Raw genomic sequence first — 26,860 nt, 5'->3', positions numbered from 1 at the left:
ACTTAACACATGGCACAGCGTTCACATTTTGTGAAACTTTGAGCTGAATTTCTAAAGAGTAGAATCAGAGTTTAAGTTAGTATAGTCCCACTCATATTTCATATACACACATATATTTAATAATATACATGGCTGCGGCTGCTGCTGCTGCTGCTAAGTCGCTTCAGTTGTGTCCGACTCTGTGCGACCCCATAGATGGCAGCTCACCAGGCTCCCTGGGATTCTCAAGGCAAGAACACTGGAGTGGGTTGCCATTGCCTTCTCCAATGCATGAAAGTGAAAAGTGAAAGTGAAGTCGCTCAGTCATGTCCGACTCTTTGCAACCCCATGGACTGTAGCCCACTAGGCTCCTCCATCCATGGGATTTTCCAGGCAAGAGTACTGGACTGGGGTGCCATTGCCTTCTCCGAATATGCATGGCAGTAATCACAATATTAAATATGTAAAAGTAACATTTTGCACTTATTCAGAGTTGCATTCTACATATATATGTGTGTATATATATATATATACATATGGAATGGAATGTTTGGGGTCTCTGCAACCAGGCAGGATGCTATGGGGCCTTCCCAGAACAGACCCCTCCCCCATATCCGCCTCTTTAGCTCCTCTCTGAAGTTCCTAGATCGTATCTGATGCACATTTCCTGAGTTATTTTATTGATCCTAAACCCCCCACCCAATGGAAGCATTTAAGTACTTGATGACCATAAGGACACCTCCTGGAGCCTCAGGATTAATAATGTTCACCCCTGTGAACCATGTTATCTCACCATCAACCAGTCAGAGAACTGTGCACTAGCTGATCGTATACCCTGCAATATCCCTGCCTCAGCTGCCCTTTGAAGTTGTTTTGCTGAAACCCTTTGCTTTGGGGAGTTCAGGGTTTTAGAGCGAGAGCCACCCATTCTCCCTGCCTAGAGCCTTACAGTAAACACTGCACTTTTCTTCACCACAACCCAGTGTCAGCGTGTTGGTTTTGCTTCACGCACATAAACGGACCAAAGTTTGGTTGGAAAATATCTTGACTATTTTTGATTGTTGAAAAATATTATTGTTGTTATTACTTGTTTTTAATCCTGCTTCTGCCTCACTTGAATCAGCATTGCCTTCATCATCACAAACATTTGCAAATCACCTGTCTGTGCTGTAGGTCTGGCAGAATTTAGACTTACTGCTGTGTTATGTGCTGTCTTTGCAGGAAGGCCAAGTGCTAGAATGCTCCCTCATCAACAGTGTTCGGCTGGGAGCCACACCGAAGGTACCCACTCTTGGTGTCTGTTGTTCTTCTTGACACAGACTGTTGTGTAACCCCTTTGTTGTTGTTTAGTCACTCATTCGTGTCACCTCTTGTGACCCCAAGGACTGTAGCCTAGCAGGCTACTCTTCCATGGGATTTCCCAGGCAAGAGTACCGCAGTGGGTTGCATTTCCTTCTCCAGGGGATCTTCCTGATCCGGGGTCAAAACCTTGTCTCCTGCCTTGCAGGCATATTCCTTACCACTGAGCCACCAGGGAGGCCCATTACTGCCCCCAAATGAAGAACAGATACAGTTTAGAAATCTCATCTGTAATGGTTGGGTGATTTGTATTGCGTTGGGTTTAATTATATTAGAAATTGTTATTAACCTTTGAAAATTATGACCCTTGTGTGATATGAGCATCGAAGTAAACTGTTCCCTTAACTCAGAAATTAATCTGACAAGCACCCCTTCCCCCTATATCCCCACCTTCTTTTTCAGCAAACAGTGAGTCACTTCTGGTCCATGGCTGATGTGGAAATTTAGATGACTCGGGTAGTTCCATATCTGTGCACCGGTGCACGCAGACCCTGGCTCACCTTGAAGGCTCAGTTTGCCTCTGAGAAAAAAGAATGACAGAGCACATAAATAAGCCTCTTCACAGTGATTGATTTGTTTGAATGAGAAGCTATTTGCGCTAGGAATTTAAAAGATGGTTTTTCCCCTAGAATATTCCAGCATGGCATGTATTCCCTTTTCCATAATAGTCTTGCAGGTTTGCAGATTTTTAGATGTTCAAAACAAAATTATAATTGTTCCTCACTTTGTTTTTGGTTTCTGTTAGTGACCCTCTTTAATGTTAGTTTAAAATCTCTGTATAACTACCCTGGCATTTCCGCCTGAGTTCTTTCAGAGGACAAAGCCGGTATTTTATCTGCTAATTAGGGCAAACTTACACAGTTTTCATTCCAAATGAGGAGGCCAGGCTCCTGGAGATGCACGTGTTCATTCTTTGTGTCCAGGCTATTTGAAAGACTCAGTCTCACTTTTAACAACTTGAGGTTGCTGACGGTGGCAGTGCCCTGCATGTGCGTGAATCCCCCGCGACTGCTCCCTGTGAGAAACCCCTTGGACCTTTGCAGACAGTCAGGTCTCAGGCACAGCCTTTGAGTCCTGTTGCCGTAGTTCACGCCCTCGATAGCTACAGCCCTCAATTGAAAGGAGGACCCTGCCTCCCCACCTTCTAAATCAATGACTGTATAATACCTTTCTTACCGGATGAGATCCTGAAATATGTAGTGTGATAGATTTTACCTATATGAGTTTTAGAATGACACTAGATATCTGGACATTTTTAGATAGAAAGAAGAATTTGCCTTACTGGATGTTTTTACATCAAATGTATTTTCTTTTTCTATCCTCTGTGATCTAATGTATTTTTTCCCTATCTGTCTACCTCTATAGGATCCCAAAATTTTGGCTGCTCTTGAAGCTCTTGGCAAATCAGAAAATGATCTGGAAGGGCGGATAGTTTGCGTCTGCAGTGGTGCAGATCTGGTGAACATCAGTTTCACGTACATGGTGGCTGAAAATCCAGAAATAACTAAGGTATCCTCCGTGACACAGCCTCCTTCCATTCCCATATGGACATGTGTGGTACACATAATTTTCATGTATAATGTCATTTTGATATATATTTTGAATTGTATAATTTAATTTAAATTTTAAAGAAAGTTTCCACTGCTTGCTAGAATGTTGCCCTAGAAAATTCAGCAAGCACAATACCCTTTCAGCATGTCACTCACGAATACCAGCAGCCTGAACACTGGCTGTGATATGTTATAGGAACCTCTCTAACCAGAATGTACACAAGAATCATCTGAGATTTAGTAAAAATGCAGATTCTGATTCAGTAGATCTGAGGTGAGGACACATTCTCCCTTTCTAACAAGCTCCCAGTTGATGCTGATGCTGCTGGTCTGAGAATCACAATTTGACTAGCAAAGAGTTAGATCAGCACTACCCAGCTGAAATATAATGCAAGCCACAGATGTAGTTTAATTTTTTCTGGTAGTCACAGGTAAGATTAATTCCATTATTTTATATTCCACATAGAAGTGATACCATATTGCCGGGAGCCAGCGAGAGACATTCCACTCGTGAACAAAGGTCATGAGGAAGGAGGCTCAGCATACGCAAAGGCAGGATCGAGCCTCGGGAGTGCCCTCGGATATTCTCGAGCATCTACCCCCAAAAAACCAAAGTCTGCCTACTTTATTGCTTTGTGCTCTCACCTCTGACTTTACTGGGGGCTGTCCCCTACCACCATCTCGCTGTCTCTGTCAAAGAGCTAACTTACAGCTCCAATTAATAAAGTTCCCAGGCAATTAGGAGTGTTTAAATCCAAACCCCTCAGATGGCTCTCTAACTCGCCTGACAAGTTTACCCGGACACCTACAGCTATGCATACGATTGTTTACAGGCTCCCAGCCTCAAGAGGCACAGGAAGCTTAAGATATTCAAATAGCTTAGAGCCTCTCAGAGAGTTAGAAACTGTCAGAATAAAACTAGTAAAAGATTTCATTGATGAGCCAATGTTTGTTGCCAAGTTTCCACATCCCCTGAATTGTGTCCTTGAATATGTATTAATTAATAGTTGGTATGTAGAAAAAATAAGTAGTGGCCTTGGTGTTAGTAACTTTAGACCCTTAAGGTAATAAATTCTTTCCTTTGTAAACCCATTACACATCTACCCTATAGGAATGTAATCTTATCCTCGGCACCATATGGCATTTACCTTTCCCTGCCTGGCTTACTTCACTTAGTGTGATCATCTCTTAAGTCCATCCATGTTGCTGCAAATGGCCTTATTTCATTCTTTTTTATGGCTGAGTAGTAGTCCATTGTATGAATGTACCACATCGTCTTTATCCATTCCTCTGTCAATGGGCGTTTAGATTGGTTCCATGTCTTGGCTATCCTAAGCAACGTTTCTCTGAGCACAGGGATGCATGTATCTTTTTAAATTCTGGTATGTCATTTTGTAACCCAATATGTCATTTTAATAGGAAATCAATATATAATCAGTTAACGTATTTTACATTCTTCTGTTCATACAAAGTCGTTAAAATATAATACGCGTTTTCAGTTCAGATGAACTGCATCTCAGTTGCTGCATATGTCTGTGGTTACCCTGTTAGTGCATAATTCGTACCCACCCTGCCTGTAAGCTATGAAAGTGTTGGGTTATGATCCGTCTTAGTACCATAAGCAGCTCACCATTGCCCTGGCAAGTGAGTCTTAAAGAGATATTGCTCAAAGTAGAAAGCCTCGAATGTCATTCACTCTCCTGCACGTTGTCTGTCTTCGGGCAGTATTACCTGTGGACAGAGCACCATTATCTTTGCATAAAACATGTGAAGAGGCCTGGGCCTATGCTCTTCCATGGCAGAGATCTGGGTTTGGGAGACTGGGAGGTGGGCATTTTATTTTCCCATTGATCCTGCAAGTAGAAGCTCAGTACAGGGTTGGATGAGAAAGGTCATCATTAGAAATATTGAACTTCAGAGCCCTCAGGGAATATCCAGGTAAGATTATTTGATGAAACTGAGATGAGAAGACTTTACCCTGGACCCAGAATCAAGGGGTGCAGAATTGAGTCCTACAGATACTGAGACCGTCAAGACTCTTTCACCCTCACTCACAAAGTGTGGTCCACTTTCTAGCTGCACACACCTCAGTGGGAACTCCCTGCACATTAGAATCTCAGGCCCACATAGACCTACAGATCCAGAATCTTCATTACTAACAAGCTCCTCCGCACCCCTCCGCCTGCCCAGTGACTCATATGTGCAATAAAGTTTGAGAAGCTCCCAACTGTGGTTCTGGGTCCAGGTAGGAATGGATGTTCCATATGACATGAGAGCCTTTGCTTCTGTACTTGCATGGCTTGGTTGGTTTTATGCTGCTTTTCCAGATCACCTCGCTTTGGGAGAACAGATGTTGCTTTCAATATTGTTCTTTCATTATGGTGCTCAGATCAACACCCATTTGGATGGTTTCTTGAACCCTGCTGATCTAAACAAGCGTTGTTTCTAGTGCACGCTAATGTTATTTGCTACAAAGGTCTTTCTGGTTGCTATTTGCCATAGCAACATTCAATCCCAGAAGTCCATGCTGATCACCCAGAAAGAGAAAGACTTGTTAATCAGACAGATATTTAGATGCTTGAAATTTTGCAAAATGACAGTTCTGTAGACCTGTGTCATGTCTTTTGTCAACTTGTCATATTACAAGAAACCCTATGACTCATATGACCTTAAGAATCTGGGATAGGGAACAAGTTGCCTGGCCGCACATCCTGCCTCTTCGTCTTCCCAGTTGAGTGACCGAGACATGCGAGTGGCCTCGCTGAGCCTCACCTGCTTCATCTCAGAATGGAACAGCATTACAGTGCCTGCTTGTAGGATTGCTATGTAGGCTACAGGATGCGTTATGTGGAAAGTGCCTATGCCTTTCTCACCGAAAGCCCCCAGTGTACATTCACTGTTCAGATCACAGAGTCCTAGAATTTCAGAGCTGGAGGTGGAACTGAGACACTGCATTTTTCAGATGTAGAAGAGGAAGCCACAGCAGGCTAGGCCAGAGTCCAGCCTAAAACTCAGCTTTCTGATTTCTTGTGTGATACTGTCAACCCCACCCCGTCCCTGAGCAAGTACAGCCCTGGGAAGGTGGCTTGGATCAGTAAATCGAAATGTCCTTACTTCCATGCTTTGATTGCTGCAGTCTTGTTTTACTTAAGAGCCATGGTCTGAACCCTATAGTCACAAATACGTGATATAAAAGTCTGTGTTCCAGGGCAGAAGTCTATACTTAAAGATAAGATTTGGGGTTTTTTGTGGTCATACCATTTTGACATGAGTACAACTTAGGAGCCCAGGATCACAGGACCATAGAACAGCTCTTAGCTAGCGATATTCTGTTCATGTTATCACAGAAGTCAGTTAAAGCAAACCATCATTTTTAAAAATTACACTTACAGACCTTAAACACTTTTATGGCAGGCTGAGTTTGGGTTGGAAAAGAATTTCCAGACACAGAGCCTTTCAGAAGGGAGTGAGTCTGTTAAGAACACAGAGCAGAGATAGCGTGGGCAGTGTGAGTGCAGCAGGCCAGACTCCTGACGGACCAGGGAGAGGCGACACTTCCCGTGGGTTAGTAGCCGGTTTTTATAGCCTCAAGACAAAGCAGATTCCTGCTGGAGGCTTGGCTTTAGGTGACTGGTTAGGGCATGATAGGGTGATCATGGGGTGGCATTTTTGCTGAATTTGGTGTCAGGAAGCTGGTTGGTGATGATCAGGGGGCATTTGGGGCCACAGTTACAAAGGGGCTCAGTCAGCTTCAGAGGTGCCCTTGGCTCTGGGCTCCACTTCTGTGGCCTTGGTGCAAGGCCTCACACCTGTGGCCTGGGACAGAACTCTACAAAGACTCTATGCTAACTTGAAACATATAGATTTGGTACAGTTGTTGGCCAATCTTTTAATGTTAGGGCCAAAATCTTTGCATTCAGTGTGGGTCTATTGGTTGTGGTTGATGGATTTTTTGCCAGTGTGTGCTCAGGCTTGTCCGACTCTTTGTGGCCCTATGGACTGTAGCCAAGCAGGCGCCTCTGTCCATGGAATTTTCCAGGCAAGAATACTAGAGTGGGTTGCCATTTCCTACTCCAGGGGATTTTCCTGAACCTGGGATAGAACCTTTGTCTCTTGCATCTCTGAATTGGTAGGCAGATTCTTTACCACTAGCACCACCTGGAAAGCCTTTTTTTTTTTTTTTTTTTTTCCACTTGTACTTCACCCATAATGTATTGTCTGAAATATCCAGTTTGGTTTCTTTAAAACACAACTGAGTCCACTTTAAAGACATTCTTGGAGCAGTTAAAGAACAGAATCCTACAACTGACTAACTTCTTTCCCTAATCTTTTAGTTGTCTCATTTACATAGAACTTGAAAAAAAATTCGTAGCAACTTACCTTTAAAGAAATCTTCCCAAGTATTCACTGAAAGAACCAGCCACCCTCTTTCCTTCCACAAGCGTTTTTTACTGATTGATGTAGTTTTTATTACAAACAGGTATAGAAATAAACATAAATAACTCATGGTACTCATGCAAAATGAGAGCAGAAACTTACAAAATGTTGAAAAATAGCTTATTAACTGTGAGGATTAGCCATTCCCTGGGTGGTCAGAATGCTTTGATTGTTTTATGCCATCTGACAAGTCTTGGTCTGCCCAGTGATATAGAAGTTTTAAGAGGCTTTCTAGTACAGACTTTGCTTAGGAGTATTTATTTGAGATTCTTGAGTCTATTCTTAATTCCTGGGCTTGTATGATACTTACAGTCCAATGATTCTGAAAAATTCACTTAACCAAACATTGAATCCAGGCAGATGGGATTCATCAATTCATGTCCTGTCTACGGAAGACCAGCTTTCCCATGTGGTACCTTGCCTGACTCTGTGAAAGTCATCTTACTTTCTTGTTCCTCCACTTCCTAAAAGGGTTCTCTGATATCTTTTCTTATTTCAAGTGAGTGTTTTAAGAGTCAATAACATTTAACATGGAATCTTACTTTACTAGAGTTAAGGTTTCAAATAAATACAAAATATTTTCACAGTACCCGAGACGGTGAAAATGATGGTGCATTTTCTTGTTTAGATGCTGCTGCTACTGCCAAGTCGCCTTCTCCAGATAAAAGATGACACTTGTCTAAAAAAGCTTCCTTATAGCTCATCTTGTCTTTTCTTCAGCCATGCCCTCTGCTTAAAGAGTAAATAAGCTTGCCTGGTCCCTCTACCGGAGAAGGCAATGGCACCCCACTCCAGTACTCTTGCCTGGAAAATCCCATGGACGAAGGAGCCTGGTGGGCTGCAGTCCATGGGGTCACGAAGAGTCAGACACGACTGAGCGACTTCACTTTCACTTTTCACTTTCATGCATTGGAGAAGGAAATGGCAACCCACTCCAGTGTTCTTGCCTAGAGAATCCCGGGGACGGGGGAGCCTGGTGAGCTGCCATCTGTGGGGTCACACAGGGTCGGACATGACCGAAGCAACTTAGCAGCAGCAGCAGCAGTCCCTCTACCTCTTTAACAAGATTCGAGCTCAATTTTATAGAGCTTTCTCCCCAGTGGAATAAATGTCTGATAGGATCCTAAACGTAAGGCCACATCAGACCTTCCAGCCACATCCTTCCGGTTGCTGAGGCCACGGACGCTGTCCTCGTGTGTCCTGATCGGTCTGTTAACAAACACTGTGTGTCTAGAATCTAGCTGATTCTACCATCACCATCACTGCAGTGCTCTCCAACTCAATACCATTTCTCCCCTAATTCTCTGCCTTGACCTTACCTGTTGTAGTCTGTTCCCAGAATAGCAGTTGGAAGGATGTTTCTAGGAAGTAATTCAGATCCCATCACTGATGTTTAGAACCCTCCAAGGCTTACGGGGCCTTAAAGAGTCCCTTCTCACCTCCCTTCCTCTGGCTGCCACCACCCACCTCCCTATTTCCTTCCAGCCTCGGGAACTTCGCCTGTGCATACGATTCCTTTTGCCTGGAACACACGATTCCCCAGTTATGCAGCGCTTCCTCCCTCACATTTATCCGGTCTCTGCTGGAACCTCACCTTAGCTGCCTGCCGCATCTCCCCTCAGCACATGCTAACTCCTTGTCCTGCTTTATTTTCCTTCGTAGCACTTACCACTACTTACACGCCATACATTCACTTATTGCCTCCCCATTCCCTGCTACATCCCCAGCATCTAGAACCTTCAGCGCCTGACATGTAATCAGTCTCAGTACATACATTTTGTTGTTTTGTATATATAAAGTGTTTTTACATGGGCCACCTTTAAACTCTAGTCAATTTGTTTCCATATTGCTTCAGTTTTATGTTTTGGTTTTTTGCCCACGGGACACGTGGGATCTGAGCTCCCCAACCAGGGACTGAACCTGCTCCCAAGGAAAGTCCCTTTATGTATATAAATATAATTTCCAGAATAACAAAGAAACACGTAACAGTGGCAGCCTGGGAGTGGAATCAGACGGAGAGTGAAAGATGTTTGTTCTCTTCTCGCTTGTCTTTTTTTGTATGATTTATTTTTTCTTTTTCATTATTAAACTTAATTTGTATTGGACTATAGCTGCTTTACAATGTTGTGTTAGTTCCTGCTGTTCAGCACAGTGAATCAGTTGTGTGCACACATACATCCCCTCTTTCTTGGATTTCCTCCCCATCTAGGTCACCGCAGAGCACTGAGCAGAGCTCTCTGAGCTGCACAGCGGGTTCTCATTGGTTGTCTATTTTATGCATAATATCCATAGTGTATATGTGTCAGTCTCTGTCTCCCAGTTCATCATACCCTCTTTCCCCCTCAGTGTCCATACATTTGCCCTCATTTTATTGAGGTTTATGGTCTGAATCCATAAACTCTAACCTAGGTGATAACCTTAAAGTTTTTTACAGTTTAGCTATAATAAAAGCTAGGAGAATGATGTTTGGATAAGAAAACCAAGAGAACGTGATTCAATCATAATCCAAAATGTCTGGGATTCCATGGCATTATTTTTAAAGTCACTTTTCAGGATGTAAGGGGGCTGTTGCTGAGGATCCATGACAAGCCTGGAGGCTGTAACCCCAGTGTCTTGACCTCTTTCCAACTGAGATCATTATTTTCTGCTTCCCTAAATCCTTCCTGTCATTCCAGTTAGAAAACTCTGCTTTCATTTCCTCTCCTTAAAGGTCTTCTGTTAAAAGGAATTGCTAGCAAATTGCTGGTACTTTTTCCTCAAATCCGGTATGCCTTTAGGTAATAGGTGTGTCTGATTGGTCACATAACCTAAAACATCTATAAGTAAAAACAATTGCATGGAGGAGATAGTTCCCATTTTTTTTCTAAACTGTATGTAATAGAGCTTTTTTTCTGAATCCTCCTCATCTCTCTGCCACTATTTTACCATAAACCCTATTGTGCTGTGCACTTAGTTGCTCAGTTGTGTCCAACTCTTTGCGACCCTGGGGACTGTAGCCCACCAGGCTCTTCTACGCATAGGGATTCTCCAGGCGAGAATACTGGAGTGGGTAGCCATTCACTCCTCCAGGGGATCTTCCCAACCCAGGGATCGAACCCAGGTCTCCCCTGTTGCAGGCGGATTCTTTACTGTCTGAGCCACCAGGGAAGCCCATAAACCCTACAAAAAATGCCAAATATTGTAAGAAACTTCTTTAGTTAGAAGAGAAATTTGGTTTCTCTGATGTATTTTTTCTCTCTTAGGATACAGCTAGCGGGGGAAGATTTTGTCCCTGGCGTGTTGCAGGGAGTTCAGATGTCTTTCATTTAGTTCCAGCTGCTGCTACAGAGCAAACTGCAAGCACAGCCACTGTTCATAAGACTGAAAGGCAACCCTCTTTGAAAATCTCCACAAATAAATATGTTATTTTATACCAAGTTGAATTTTATTTTGATTACAAAAATAAGCTGTTATTATGAAGTTCAAAATGCACAGATTTGGATTTGAGTTTAGACAACTTCCAGACTGCTCATCATACTTTCTGTAGGTTGTAAATATTTGGCAAACTCCATAAATTATGCTTTGTAACCAAGTCATCAAATAAGCCCATGATTGAATACTGTAGAAAGTAAATTACAAAAATGTTGTGTCTTCTTCTTGTAGACAAAAAAGATAAGGTCAGATAGTTTATTACAGGTAATAAAATCTTATTTTGGCCAGTTGGATTGAATGTCAGAATCACTCTGCTGAATTGAAATTATGTTGCGTGGAAGAATCACTGCAAAAGTTCTTGGAGAAGGGATTTATTCTTTGTTTTGTTAAGGAAGAAAAATCAAGTTCACATTTAGTCAGTGCTGGCTAATGGCTTTGCTCACACTCTGCAGAGCTCCCCTGAGATTTCCAGGTGGTGCTAGCGGTAAAGGGCCCACATGCCAAGGCAGAAGACAAAAGAGACTCTTGAGTTTGATCCCTGGGTCGGGAAGGTCTCCTGGAGGAGGGCGTGGCAACCCACTCCATTATTCTTGCCTGGAGAATGCCGTGGGCAGAGGAGCCTGGCGGACTGCAGTCCATAGGGTCGAATTGCAAAGGGTCACAAACACCACTGAAGCGACTTAGCACTCATGCAGAGCTCCCCTCCTTTCACCTAGGTCCTCGACCCATAGGCAAGCACTGACCTACTCAAAGGGATCTAACCAGAAGCCTCACCTGGAACTTCCTTAAAAATGCAAATTCTTGGGTCCTATGCCAGCCTAATAAATCTGAAATTCTCAGAATGGAGCTCAGCTATCTGTTTTTGTTTCTTTTTTTGTTAATTGAAGTATAACTGATTAATATAACAGTTATATTAATATGCAATGTTATAAACAATTCAGAGAAGGCAATGGCACCCCACTCCAATACTCTTGCCTGGAAAACCCTATGGATGGAGGAGCCTGGTAGGCTGCAGTCCATGGGATCGCTGAGGGTCAGACAAGACTGAGCGACTTCACTTTCACTTTTCACTTTCATGCATTGGAGAAGGAAATGGTAACCTACTCCAGTGTTCTTATCTGGAGAATCCCAGGGATGGGAGAGCCTGGTGGGCTGCCGTCTATGGGGTCACACAGAGTCGGACACGACTGAAGCGACTTAGCAGTATAAACAATTAAGATAAACAATGGTACATTAATTTGAGGGCACATGATCGTGATTCAGAATTTTTACAGTAATATTTTAACTAGCCTCCCAGGTGATTCTGATGCTGGATGAAGTTTGAGTCCCCATTTGCTTAGCATACAAATGGACTTAGTCCAAATATTTAAGCCACTTTGAACCCAAACAAGTTTTTATCAAATTAATTGACTGCAGCAGGCAGGTGAATCTATGGACCTACTGATTCCTGTGGCCTTACCAGAAATTGTTAGAATTCACCAATACAAAAAGCATGATTAAAATGAATTTATTTCTGTGACCCTAGGTGGGAAAAAGCTATTTCTTGAAGTGTAGTTTTAATTGTGTTAGCTATCCAGTGGTTCTCAAAGTGTGGTCCCTGACCAGCAGCTTCAGCGGTACCTGGGAACTTAATCCAAGGTGTGAGATCTTAGGCTCTGCCCTAGTGCTCAAGTTGAGGAGCTCAAGGTTAGAGATGCTGCCCTGCAGAAAAGCTCTGTAAGGAGTTTCTCCTGCTTCTCTTGCAGAGCAGCCTTGAGGAACTTGCATTTACTGGTTTGCTGCCTAGGCTCACCTGAGCCGATGCCTGCTGAATGCTAAAGGAGCTCAGTTGTAAATCTGCATTTCCTATCCATCGTCCAAGCCCCAATATACTAATTGATTTAAGTTCTTCACCACATTGTCTCATGGTTTTCTGAGGCTCAAGTTTGGGATGGGGTGCAGGTATGTGAGTGTGTGTGTGTTTCGTGTTTCCAAGAGTGAATGTTGGAATGCTCTTGTTTTATTTTTTCTTTAAACCATCCCGAATTCATGGGAAGCAAATCAGCGAGGGGCAGTAAAAAGTTTTCTTAAGAACAAGCTGTGAATTGGAGCAAATGGGTAGATGCGTATTTGTGAGCTTTAAGTGTCCCCATCTCACCTCGGTGTTTTCTTCTTGCCAAAAAGAAAGTGGGGCTCATTTGCTTAATAGCTGGGTTGAATGTGGAGACCATGAAATTCTGAGCCTTGGGAGGGTCGTATGCATCAGTGCGTGTGGAGTGGGTAACACTTGCCCTGGGGGCCTCCATGGCCGCCTGTCATCTTTGCCCTCCCTTCCTCCAGCAGTTCTCATACTCCTCTTGCCAGACTGTCTGTCCCAGGATCCAGACTTAGTGTCTGACCCATGGTGGTGCTCTCTGCACTCTGAAATTGTTTCTTTATCTCTGTATTATCAAAAATCAGTTCCTTTAGACCAGAAGTTGTTGACCCAGATGCCTACGGGAGCCAGGGAGATGATGTGAGTAATGGAAAGGTGCTGCGAGACAGACAGGGATGGAATAGAATGTAGCGAAGTGAGGGGTACATACCCCATCTGGGGGCACTTACCTCTTGCCAGTTTTCCAACCATCAGAACATGGCCCAGAGGTTGCTAGATGGTTGGTGGTGGTGTTTTTTCCATGAGATACTGGACATCTGGATTTTTCACATGAAGTTTCCTGATGTTAAAATGTTGACAAATATATTCATTTTTGTTAGCACTGTGTGTGTCAAACAGCAAACTTGTCTGTGGATCATTTGGAACCTCAGCTCGAGACAACAGGCAGCATGCAGCATGGATGAACTTGCACTAATGTGAATGCTAATGTTTGCATAATATGTTTACCTCACTGACATTTTAAGTGAAGATGCCCTCTGTGTTTTTTTTCCTTCCTTCATTCAGCTGTTCATCCTAGAATTATTTTTTGATGAATTATAAATGTGGGCAAATCATTTCTTCTACATGGGCTTTCTTATCCTTATTTTTAAAAGAAGAGAGTTATAGTGAATGACCCTTGAAGTTACTTTCCCCTATAAAGACATGGAATTTCTTTACAAAACAAAAACATGTACTAGATGCCAAAGAGGGTACTAATTAGTTGCTTGGATCCCTGTGTCTAAACTGAAGATTCTTTGGATGTAACAGAAGGTCATCGCTTGAGTTGTAGGAAGGACGCAACATGATCTTGACCTTCTAAAAAGATGATTATTTTAGTTGCTCAGTCCTGTCTGACTCCTTGCGACCCCATGGACTGTAGCCCGCCAGCCTCCTCTGTCCATGGGATTTTCCAGGCAAGAATACTGTAGTGCATTACTATTTCCTCCTTCAGGGGATCTTCTCAACCTAGGGATCGAACCTGAGTCTTTTATGTCTCCTGCCTTGGCAGGGAAGGTAATACGGTAATAACAGGGCTCAGAGCACTGCCAGAGAAGGCGTTGGCACCCCACTCCAGTACTCTTGCCTGGAAAATCCCATGGACGGAGGAGCCTGGTGGGCTGCAGTCCATGGGGTCACTAAAAGTCAGACACGACTGAGCGACTTTACTTTCACTTTTCACTTTCATGCATTGGAGAAGGAAATGGCAACCTACTCCAATGTTCTTGCCTGGAGAATCCCAGGGATGGAGGAGCCTGGTGGGCTGCCGTCTATGGGGTCACACAGAGTCGGACACGACTGAAGTGACTTAGCAGCAGTAGCAGAGCACTGCTTCTCAAAGTGTGATCTGGACCAGCAGGGTCATCATCACCTGGGAACTTAGAAATGTAGGGTCTCAGGCTTATCCTCAGACCTGCTGAATCAGAGTCTGCATTTGCACAAGATCTCTAGGTACTTCCTTTACACATTCAAGTTTGAGAAGTACAGTTGTACCTCAATATCCACAGGGAAATGGATCTAGGAACTCCCCACCCCCCGACCCCTGAATATACCAAAATGCACAGGCGCTCAAGTCCCTTGTATAAAATGGCATCATACAGTTGGCCCTCAAGTCTATGGGTTCCACATCAGGAGACTCGGAGGACCAGCTCTGCGGAGGTAGGATAGAAGGAAATAAGTCGTTCTTGCTTTCAGCAGTTACACAAGGAGGAAGACCTGAGAAACGTTTGAAATCAAGGGACTGTTCCAGGTGAAATTGGAGGAGATTTTAAATCTGATTAACTGAGAGCATGCTGCTAAGATCATCAGAAATTGAGGGCCTAGTTACTTTGGGGCAAGAGAGGAAGAGACAGTGAATTTAGAATATGTTGTCTGAGGGATGTGAGTGTCCCGGACTTGCTGTGGTCACACGGTGTGAAGGAGCTCACTGGCTGCTCATCTGCTGGCTGACCCTGACCTCTTGTCTCTGTGTTCCCCACCTCTACACCCCTTAACTTTCCAAAGGTGACTATCTTTATTTTTTTGAAACACCACTCCCCCACCCCCCCCCCCCCACAGTTTCTTAAGTCATCAAATGTGGGGTTTTAGTGTTATTTTTCTTAGTAAAACTCCTTACCAAAACGCATGTGCAAGAACCCAGCACTGGAGCTGGAAGAGGTTTCACTGTGGTTCTCAGGCGCCTTGTCACTTTCATCAAGAAGGTTTCCTTGGGGTCAGAGGGGGAGCAAAGTGAGAAAGAAGCCTCCGGTGAGGCCTGTCACAAGTGAATGCAAGTGAAATTCACAAGAAATTAACTGTTTTAAGTGAACATTTTAGTGCCATTTAGTACATCACCTGGAGGAGGAAATGGCAACCCACTCCAGTCTTCTTGCCTGGAGAACCCCATGGACAGAGGAGCCTGGCGGGCTGTTGTCCATGGAGTCACAAAGAGTTGGACGCGACTCCGTGACTGAGCACAGTGTATCAGTGCTGTGCAACCACGACCACATCTAGTTCTACAGCAGCATACCCCTCAAAGAAAGACCTGTGTCCACTTAAGGAGTGCCTCCCTTCCCCCTATTTACAACCCCCATACTCACTCTGCTGCTGCTGCTAAGTCGATTCAGTCGTGTCCGACTCTGTGTGACCCCATAGACGGCAGCCCACCAGGCTCCCCCATCCCTGGGATTCTCCAGGCAAGAGCACTGGAGTGGGTTGCCATTTCCTTCTCCAATGCATGAAAGTGAAAAGTGAAAGTGAAGTCACTCAGTCGTGTCTGACTCTTATTAATGTGTCTTTTTAATGTGCACACTTTTCTTTTATACTAAGTTGGGCTCATGCAAGTAGAGTTTAATGTGAAAGTGAAAGTGTTAGTCGCTCTGTTGTGTCTAACTCTTTGCAACCCCATGGACTTTGCAACCCCACCAGGCTCCTCTGTCTATGGCATTTTCCAGGCAAGAATACTAGAGTAGGTAGCTATTCCCTTCTCCAGGAGATCTTCCTGACCCAGTGACTGAACCCAGGTCTCCCGCATTACAAGGCAATTCTTTACTGTCTGAGCCACCAGGAAAGCAGTTTAACATAGTACTATATTTTATCATTAACAGTTTTATCATGTGTATTTTCTTGGCCTTTAAAATGTTTTCTTGGGCTTCAATGTAACTGTAAGTCCCCAAGACCTTTAAGGTGGGTTTTCTAGGTTGTTGCCTCTCTAGATTCTCTGGAAACCTCTCAGCCTCTTCTGTTCCAAATGCTGTGATCTTCACAGGGGACATGTTTTCTCTGCTGAGCTTTCATGAACGCGAAGGTTTCCTGAGAAAAGACTCAGCCCTGGGCCCAGCCCGCAGTCACTCGGGTTGCCCTAATTGCAAGTGTTATCAAATGACTCTGCCAAGGGAATGCAAAATGAATTACTCTAATTGTACCAGAAGTTTGAATTTCACCTTTTGGCCCCTGGGACAGAAAAATGTCACTAGCTGTAAATTGCTTCTCCATTTACCACATAGCTCCAGTTTTTACTGCTAGCAAAAAAAAAATGTTGTTGGGAACATAATGTGTGTGTAACATGGACCTACATGTGTTTGTGTGTTTTCTTATCTTTGGGGTATAATTGGAAGATGGGACATGTGAGGAGGTGGGTTGGCAATGCCTGAGATGAGACTCTCTTGCCTCTAAGGAAATAATTTAATAATCATAATAGCGCAGTCCATGGGCAGATCCAGCCCTCTGCTCTGACTTTTTAAAATGTTTATTTTGTTTATTTGCCTGTAGCGGGTCTTAGCTGCAGCACACAGGATCTTCAGTCTTCATGGCAGCATGCAGGGTCTTTGGGTACAATTTGTGAACTCTTGGTTGCAGTATGCGGGATCTAGTCCTCTGACCAGGGATCAAATCTGGGCCTCCTGTATTGGGAGTGTGGCGTCTTAGCCACTGGACCACAGGGAATTCCCCCTCAGCCTGATTTTTGTATAGCTAGTGAGCTAAAAATGGCTTTTAAATTTTGAAAAGATTATTAAAACAAAATGTAAAAACTGTACAACAGAGAGCCATATGTGGCCCCTAGTTCCTGAAGTATTTATTGCCTGGCTCTTTATAGATAAAGTTCACTGGCCCCTAATAATTATAAGAAGAACAGCAGCAGTGAAGTTTTTATTTTATATTGGATGCTAGATACTGTTCAGAGTGCTTGGCAGGCCTTATCTCCTTTAATTCTCAAAACAGTCCTGTGAGATGGATTATTCTCATTTGCAGAGGAAGAAATAGGCCCAGAGAGTTGAGTAGCTTGCCCAAGTTCACACAGACAGTAAGTGGCGAGCTGGTGTCTTGAACCCAGGCACTGGGCCCTGGGTCCTGGGTCCACTCCAGGTCCTGTGTGCTGCACACCCTCTGCTGCAGCTCCCAATTGGAGACTAGTCTCTTCCACTTGTAGCACAGTATGGTGTTGCTGTACTTTTCAGGTAACCATTTAATGTCACTCTTTCTGGGACGTGTGGTCATAGGGCAGTGCTCCCGAAATCGGAGGCCTGCACAGTGTTTTCTGCAAAAAAAGTCCATGTGCAAAGAAGGTTCTTTGGTCAAATGAGCATGAGGAAGCCTTGTTTAGCAGAATTTCTTTACTATAGCTATCTCATAAGCAGTGATACATTCTCATACCAGTCTCAGCCAGGAGGAGGGACATTCAGTTTTTTTTCCCCAAATGGGTATGCATTCATTCATTCATTCCTATTGAAGAGACACAATATCTTTCAGAACTACTGTTTTGCAGAGAAAAAAGTCAGCAAATGATGTCATAGAGGCATTGCTCAGCCCAATATTTTCCCAGATGTGTCAGAACAATATAATGCAGACAGTCATTCATCTTTACCATTAACATCCTTTTTATTGTCCTTGTTTTCCTGCTGCCATGTCTCGTCCTTCCCTCCCCAATTTTTAGGGGATAGAGCAGAGGAAGTGTGGGATTTTTTTCCATAAATGAAAGGAAATTAGATAATGAAACTCAAACCCTTTGATTTAAATTCTTTTTAGTACTTTTTATCTTGAAAGTCCTGTTTGGTTTGTGGGATTACCTGTACATTTGATCAGCCTGGACTGATCGGTGATGTTGCCTGGAAGTATAGACAGACAGAGGCTCCGTGACTGATGATACTTATTCAGACCCTCAGCAGGTAGCATTTGTCTGCATGTCAAGTAGTGTTCATTTTGGCATGGCTTAACTTGCTAGTGTTGTCAACTGACATGTGTCAGGAGAAAAAGTGACCTCAGAGATCTTAAATACAGGCATCAGCCACAGAAACAATTTCATGAACACCTTTTAAATCATCAGCTCTTCTCCCATCCCTCACCACCAGGATTCTGCAAATCTGACAGTTGAGACCAAAAATGCACTCTTACGAAACCGGTAATTTCTGACCAGCATAAAATGATGCTTTGTGTTCTCTTAAAATCTTATAATTCTTCAATTATTTCAGAGTTCTCCATATGGATATAAAATATTGTTATGTAAAATAAACATGACATCTCATTTTCTTTTCTTTTTAAAAATGTTTATTTATTTGGTGGCATTGGGTCTGAGCTGCTGCACATGGGATCCCAGCTGTTAGGCAGGGTCTTGTCCTTGGCGGAACATGGACTCTCTAGGTGTGGCACTCAGGCTTAGTTGCTCTGTAGCATTGGTATCTTAGTTCCCTGACGGGGGATCAAACCCATGTCCCCTGCATTGCATGGTGGATTCTTAACAACGGGGCCACCAGGGAAGTCCCTCTCGTTTTCTTTTTGAATGGTGCTGCTCTGTGCCTTTTGAGCCATTAAAGAGCATCATGTATTGCTTATAGTATGTTGTTCATTCAGAAACAGCAAGTGAACACGAGCATAAATTTATTCTGAATGTATATATGTATGTGTGACTTAGGCTGGGTCTGTGAAATAGGCTGATAACAAGTCAAATTAACAGGAGAAAAGGCATAAAAATTAATTAAGTTTTCATTTTGTGTGCACAGGGGCATCACAGAAAGAAGTGAAGCCCCAAAGGGCAGTGAAATTTTAGAGTTCATATAGCGTGTTAACAGGGGATGGAGAGGGGGCAAGGGGCAGATGGTTTTTAGGGAAGATAAATGGGTCCTGAGGAGGACAGACAGGAGGTGTGGCAGTCCTGGATGATTTCTGTTTGGGTGTGGTGTCAACTTTTCATCTTCCGAAAGAGAAGATTGGTGTGGCTTCTGGGGAGAGTATGACAATCCAGTTCCGTTGGGAGGCTCTGCTTTTAGGCAGATAAGGAATTTCAGGAATTCAGCTCAAAATAATTCTTATGCCAAAATGGCATATTTTGGGGTATCAGATCCTGATTCTCTCAACAGTATATTTATCGGAGTAGATATCTGGAATGAGATGTGGTTATTTAGGACAAGATTCTGTAGGTCCAATAGAACATTGTTACAAGATATCAGACTGTCATGGGTAGAGTCAGGCGTGTGTGTGTCTGTGTGTGCTCAGTCATGTCCAACTCTTTGTGACCCCATGGACTGTAGCCCATCGGGCTCCTCTGTCCATGGAGTTTTCCAGGAAACAATACTGGAGTGGGTTGCCATTTCCTCCTCTAGGGGATCCTCCCGACCCAAGGATTGAACCTGCATCTCTTTAGCCTCGTGTATTGGCGGGCGGATTCTTTACCACAGAGCCACCTGGGAAGCTCCAGAGTTACACTTAAGTGATGAAAAAATGGTCTCTTAGGAATGATAGTGAACAGAAACCCATTCGGAATGGGAATGTGACACTTTAGCTTCTGGGTGACGACCAAGAATAGCACAGTGTCCCCTCCTTCCTTGTGACTATTTAGAGGTTCTTTTTGACCTAGTGTGGTCAAGATAACCAGCCAGGCTGACAGACTGTTTTGACTATCTGTGAGTGCCTAAACTGATTTTGACTAGGAAAGTATAAATATTATCCAGGCCCATCCGTACAAAGAAGAGCAGATAGAAAGGTTTGTTTTGTGGAAGACTCAGACTATGTCAAGGGGAAAAAGGCTCTCGTTGTTCTTTTTTTCACCCCTTAATGTTCCCTTGGATTTGAAACTTTGAAAAGAAGTATTATTGACTTTCAAAGGGCTTTGAAATCATTAATGGGGTTTTCCATCTGCTGATTTTTTTTTTTCCCCAAAACCCACATTGCTGTTTGGCCTCCTATTTCAATAGTTTGCTATTGTGTGATTTGCATAGGCTCCTTATTTTAACCTTTCATCCTGAGTTTTATCAACTGACTTTGTCTAGGATTGCCAGCGTAGCTCCTTTATTATGCATGCAATTCTGTTCTGTCTCTGTTACCTTTGAGGCAGCAGTTAAGGTGACTTTCAGTTTTCTTTGCCTGTCACTGTCTGCCTGTTGGCCTTCCGTCCCTGCCGTGAGGGAGTTTTCGGCACCGACACTGGTCTCTTGCCAGGGTAGCACTCAATACCTTTTACCTATACTTATTTCTCTCCTTATTAGAACCAGGAGAAAATAGTTGACATGAAGAGAAAAGTTGTTTTATTTTTTCCTTTTTAACATAATGTGGAAATTGGTCTATGGTATACAAACATTGGTAGATCTGCTGTTTAATTTTAAAATGGTTTTAGCATCCCAGATAAGCACAATTCAAAAGGTAGAATGTTGATTCTTTGGTCAAATCTTGCCTAAATCACCAGTGTCTTCACTCTCCTGCTTTTACCCCTGTGCTGTGCTTAGTTGCTCAGTCCTGTCCGACTCTTTGCAACCCCATGGACTGTAGTCCGCCAGGCTCCTCTGTCCATGGGGTTATCCAGGCAAGAATACTGGAGTGGGTTGCCATCCCCTCCTCCCGGGGATCTTCCCAACCTAGTGATTGAACCCAGGTCTCCCGCATTACAGGTGGATTCTTTACCATCTAAGCCACCAGGGAAGCCCTCCAAGCCAGCAGGGAAGCTTTTACCCCTGGGGTTTTCTAATTCCTGAACCAGGCTCTGCCTCAGTCCTGGGTCGAATACTCCAGGGTCCAAGACTTTAAGAACATGAGCGTTGTTTCCCAGCCCAAGGGGCAGATTTCATCAATGGTGCCTGATGGTTTGCATTGTAACAGGTCCCAGGTGAGTCTGGCATTGCTGGTCCCGGGACTACACCTAACAGAGCAAGTCTCAGCTAACTTGTGAGTTTAAGATGCCTCCACCATCTTCACTGTGGCCTTCTCTTTGAAAGCAAACACTGTATGATTAGAGAGGATGCTCCTGCAGCTTACCTTTTGAGAAAATTGCATAGCACATTTAGAGAGTGTCACAGGGTCTGCTGGGTTTTGCATTGACAATTTGCTACCTTGACTAAAAACCAAAAAGAATCACTGCAGATGGTGACTGCAGCCATGAAATTAAAAGACGCTTGCTCCTTGAAAGAAAAGCTTTGACAAATCTAGACAGTGTATTAAAGGCAGAAAGATCACTTTACTGACAAAGTCCTTGGAGTCAAAGCCATGGTTTTTCCAGTGGTCATGTATGGATGTGAGAGCTGGACCATAAAGAAGGCTGAGCACCGAAGAATGGATGCTTTCGAACTGTGGTGCTGGAGAAGACTCTTGAGAGTCCCTTGGACAGCAAGGAGATCAAACCAGGCAATCCTAAAAGAAACCAACTCTGAATATTCATTGGAAGGACTAGTGCTGAAGTTGAAGCTCTAATACTTTGGCCACCTGATGCAAAGAACTGATTTACTGAAAAAGACTCTGATGCTGGGAAAGACTGAGGGCAAGAGGAGAAGGAGACAACAGAGGATGTGATGGTCAGATGACATCACTGACTCAATAGACATGAGTTTGAACAAGCTCAAGGAGATAGTGAAGGACAGGGAAGCCTGGTGTGCTGCAGATTATGGAGTCACAAAACATCGGACATGACTTACCACTGAACAACAAAAACAAGAAGAATGCTTCTGGAACAAAATCTAGAAATAAGATTGAGTTGAAGGAAAACAACTCTACTTGAAGTGATGCTGACTGGAGGGACCGGTTATTTTAGGAGGACTACATGCATAGAAAAAGCCTAGAAGCTCAGACAGCAAAGTGTTGTCAGCTCTCAGGATCAGTAATGGGATTTGGAGTAGTCTTTACTTTTTGCTTTCTTTCTTTGCATTTTTATACACAGAGCGTTTAAATATCATTTTCATACCTTTAAAGATTGCCAAATGTTTTTAAAGGAGAAAAAGCAAGATACATGCTCTGTAAATTCATGTATCTTTTGGTTTAGGTCTGTTATGTCTATGTCTCTATACATTTGGGGAGTTTTTTATTTGGTTTTTTTTTCCTCTGTAGAGAGTATTTTTTCATTAAATTTTTTATGTTTTTGCTTTTATACAATTTTAGAGGTTACTTTCCATTTACAGTTATTACAGAATAGCAGCTGTACTCTCCACGTTGTGCAGTATGTCCTTGAACCTCTCACGCCTGCAGTCCGTGCCGCCCGCTCCCCCAGCCCTCCACCTCTCCCCCTGCCCACTGGCTGTCACCAGTCTGTTCTCTGTGTCTCTGAGTTGGTTTCTTTTTTTGTTATTCTCTACATTTGGTTTTTAATGGGAAAGAGATTATTTTGTCTATGAGAGTCCTAGTGTTTAAGGGTGAGGCCCAGACATTTGCTTGGAAAATAGACACTGTGGGACCTGTATAACGAAGATAAACGTGAAAGGTCCCAGAGAGACGGTGAGGGGGAAGTCCCCAGGGCCGTTCAGAGGCAGCTCCTGCTCCGCCCACCTTCCCCCTCCCCAAGCACCCAGCCCTGGCCCCCGAGCGTCTCTCAAAGGATCCTTCCTTAGAAGGCCTGGAATAAGCTTTAAGTTAATTAGACAGAATTGGAAGAGTTGGAAAATGAGAGAACAAGGGCCATTACAGCCTCCAAGGAGGTGCAGAAGATTGTGCATCGTAGCTGAATGGATCCTGTGGGCTGGTTCTCCTGCATCCAGGCTGCGTGTGCCCACTCAGGACTGCCGACCCAAGGGAAGACACCCAGAGTAGGAGGAATCACACCCTGAGCCACCATGGAGCCTGTGTGTGAGCTCAGTGCGTGTCGGGGAATAATCCTTCTAGAAATATGCAGCCCAAGGCAGACTATTTACATATATGCTTATTTTCAGCAGTTCAGAAAACCATATCTAAATCGGCTTTTTTTTTTTTTTTTTTTTTTTTTGCTTCTGTTAATCTGGAAACATTCAAAGAAGTTGATATGCATTTATCTCATTTCTAACTTTACGACTAAATTCTAAGGTTCTACTGACACCTGCTGGCATTTCCTCTGTTTTATGTTTTAATAAGAACAAAACCAAAAAGCAAAACATTTAGCATATTTCCCACAGTCTTTTGGCCTTATTATGCCAAGTGTACATTAAGATAACAGACATAAGGGAAGGTTGATGGATCTTTTCACGTCATGGAAGGAGATATGTGGATGACCCCTGAACACAAAGTTCCCAGACACACGAAAGGCAGACAACCGAGTTCTGATTGCCTCTGCCCCGCACTGGCCACTGTGTGACCTTGGACAAGGCTGTGGACCTCACATTTAGTATCTCAAAGAAGAGAAACTGAAGCTTCCTCCCTGTGCTTGTGGGGACCGGGGGCATTTCTACTAAGTAAAGCGTGAGCCATGTCACAGGTGTGATGACCTCAAAGGTCACTCGCAAGGACTGTTCCATCACAATAAATAAGCAAATTTGTTACCACATTGTGTTTTCAAAAAATGGATGAATGTCACTGAAGCCTCCTCAAAGTCCAGTCTCTCTGTTGTTTGTTTTTAGAAACAACTGAATCAGAATGATCTGAAAGAACCAATGAACAGTCTCAGAAATGGTCCACTTTTTTGCCCTCAGGAAACCATGGACTTTGTTTTGTGTTTTGGAACATGTAACAAGGCTTCGGTGCTTCCCAGTTCATGCCAACCAAATTATCTGTGCTGTTTCTGTCTTTTCTTGGGAAACTGTGGGCCTGCGGCTTGTTAGGCCAATCACAGGATACTTGATCATCCCCAGGGAGTCAGAGTCCCATATTTATCCTGACAGAGGAAGCAAGGTCTGATGAGGAAAATAATTGAGGCATTTCTTTAATGCTGCTATTTCATTTCTTCCTCCTCCCTCAGAATTCTGACTTCATCATCATGCTTGCTGAGGCTTTCCATGCGATTTAGAGTCATCAGAATTTCCTTTCCTTTGTGAAAGGAAATTTTCCTCTTATCTCTCCCAAGTCCTCCTCTAGAAGTCTGTTAGGTTTGACTGGGGCTCAAAGAGGAAAGCACAAAAATTCTCCTATAGACTCATATCCGTTAGGGTGGCACATCTCAAAACACAACAAAAGCAGAAAATAGTGAATTTGGTAAGGCTGTGGAGAAACTGGAACCCTTGTGCATTGTTAGGGAGAGTGTAAAATGATGTAGCTGTAGAAAGTAATATGGCAGCTTCTAAAAAATGTAAAAGCAACATGACCATACAATCCAGCAATTCCACTTCGGGGTATATATCCAAAAGCATCAAAAGCAGAAGCTTAAGGTGACCCTTGTACACCCGTGTTCATAGCAGCATGAGTCTTAGCGAAGACACGAGGGTCCACTGCTAGATGAGCAGATAAACCAAACGTGGTCTACACACACAATACAGTATTATTCAGCCTTAAAAAGAAAGGAAATTCTGACACCGGCTACAACACAGAGAAGCCTTGAGGAGGACGTTAACCTAACTGAGATAAGCCAGTCACAAAGGACGAATACTGCATGATTCCACTTAGATGAGGTACCTTAAGTACTTAAAGTCAGAAAGCAGAAAGGAGAATGGTGGTTGCCAGGGGTTGTGCGGGAGGGAAATGGGAAGTGGTTGTTTAGTGGTTGTTTAAGTGGTTCTGTTTAACTGAACCAAATTTCAGTTCTGCAAGATGAAACGTGTTCTAGACATGGCTGGAGGTGTTGGTTGTGCAAAAATTTGACTTTTACTTAATACTACTAACTGATCACTTAAAAAAGGTTGTGATGGTAAATTTCACATTATATGTATTATATCACAATTAAAATTAAAATCACACAGACATAGAGAACTCAGTCATCACCTTTGGCCCTTGCAAGTGACTTAATCCCTTGACCATGTTCACCTGGTAATACTATGCAGTTCTATCCAATGGAACCTTCAGGGATGACAGAAATGTTGTTTATTTGCACTGTCTGATATGGTACACCCATTGGGTTTTGAGTGTGATGAATGCAGAAGATGCTGAATTTTATTTTTATTCAGCTGAAATTTAATTAATTAATTTCGTTAATTTTTATTCAGTTTAATTTAGCCACATGCAGCAAGTGGCTGCCGTGTTGGACAGGGCAGGTAGACTGTACATCTACATGACTGTTTCAAAACACTTTCGCTCCTCGGCACAGAGCTACAGCAATCAGACTCTAAACCTAAGAAGGTAAAGGCTGGCTTATGTGTGGGCCCCAGTTCTGTTTGAACCTCCAGTATTATGAATTTGCTACAGAGCATTTTGCCAAGAGTGTGACTCTATTTTAGAAGCCTGGTGTGGCATCATTGGCATCTGTTATTGGGCCCACAAGCAGAGTTGGCCTTAATTCACAGGCCAGCCTCTTCTAGTCAAATGCCCTTGGGAAACCTAAATTCCTTCACTGCCACACACAGGCTTCTTCACTCATCCCTGTAAATCCTTGGAGTGATGTTGTAAACTAACACTGAAGTCCAAGGCCTTCTACAGAAACTGTGCAAGCACATTGCTGTTTCTTCCGGGTATCCTGCCAGTCAGTGCCCGCTTTACTTTTTGAGGCTTTCCTGGAAAACACAGACAGGTAAGAGAGGTGACAAATTCTTACACTGAAATAGAATGCCACAATAAAATGGATGAACCCCTAATACGTTCCTCCTCTAACACAAGAGTAATTACACATGTCACCATGTATTGTATAATGCTGCTTTAGAAATAGTAAAGATTGCTGGCAGCTGAAGGGACTTACATTTCAGCAGGCTGCAAACAGAAGACTTAACCAGCCAGCCAGTGGGCAGCATTCCTTCATGACAGCCCAGGGTTTAATGACACTGTGTGTGCCGCATTTATCTTCATGGAATGAGTGAAAGCTGTTTATTGAAGCACAAAATGTGAGCGTTTGATGCGAATGGGCATGTGGCAGGAAGGAGATAAAGAAAAGTTTATATTATTCTTCCACTAAATGGATATGGGCTGTCTAATAAGGACCTCCCAGTTTAGCTCTGGTGGATTTGCTCACCGGGAACACTTTCTCTTTCTTTTGCAGCAATGGGTCGAAGGCCTGAGATCCATCATTCACAACTTCAGGGCCAACAACGTCAGCCCGATGACGTGCCTCAAGAAGCAGTGAGTTTTGTTTGCATGACCCTTTGCGCTTGGCGTTACCAAGCACATGCAGACTAGGAGATGAAGGCTGCGTATACGCACCAGGCAGCACCTGCCTTGCCTTCCCCGCTGCGCTCCTGACTTTGGAGAAGTCGTTGACCCGTACACACCGGTACCCTTCCTGCCACCTGGCAGGCATGTGTGATGCGCACAGCCCAAAATCTATTTGAGGGGAATGGTTGGTTGGCAGGAAGGTACTGGAACTCCACCTTCTCAGTGTCCCCTGGGTTGTGGGCCTGGGCTTTTATGTCCCCAGGCTGCCGATAGTAGCTTTGTGTGCCTGGTGCCACAGCTGGGGGCTGGGTGCAGCTCGAGCCTCTACGGCATGAGACTGAGGGATGGGGAGTATGGCTCCATTCAG

The 26,860-nt window shown here is 43.6% G+C and overlaps 1 protein-coding gene across 14 annotated transcripts in view; it reads left to right on the top strand.

The window, feature by feature from the left end:
• PLCB4 (phospholipase C beta 4) overlaps positions 1–26,860 on the top strand; it is a 480,542-nt gene that overhangs the window by 321,026 nt on the left and 132,656 nt on the right. For 12 of the 14 annotated variants that reach the window (XM_044928306.2, XM_025264595.3, XM_044928310.2 and 9 more), the window contains 3 exons: positions 1,201–1,260; positions 2,704–2,847; positions 26,381–26,460. In XM_044928306.2, coding sequence (XP_044784241.1) covers positions 1,201–1,260; positions 2,704–2,847; positions 26,381–26,460 — 284 coding nt within the window. Of the gene's footprint in view, positions 1–1,200; positions 1,261–2,703; positions 2,848–20,968; positions 21,197–23,312; positions 25,919–26,380; positions 26,461–26,860 lie in introns of those variants that run through there. The other 2 variants (XM_044928311.2, XM_044928312.2) reach the window with 2 other exon arrangements.

The sequence above is a fragment of the Bubalus bubalis genome, chromosome 14 (genome assembly GCF_019923935.1).
Source record: "Bubalus bubalis isolate 160015118507 breed Murrah chromosome 14, NDDB_SH_1, whole genome shotgun sequence".
In the NCBI taxonomy this organism is placed as follows: domain Eukaryota; kingdom Metazoa; phylum Chordata; class Mammalia; order Artiodactyla; family Bovidae; genus Bubalus; species Bubalus bubalis.
The sequence above is the reverse complement of the archived record's forward strand: the minus strand, read 5'-3'. Positions and strand labels throughout refer to the sequence as shown.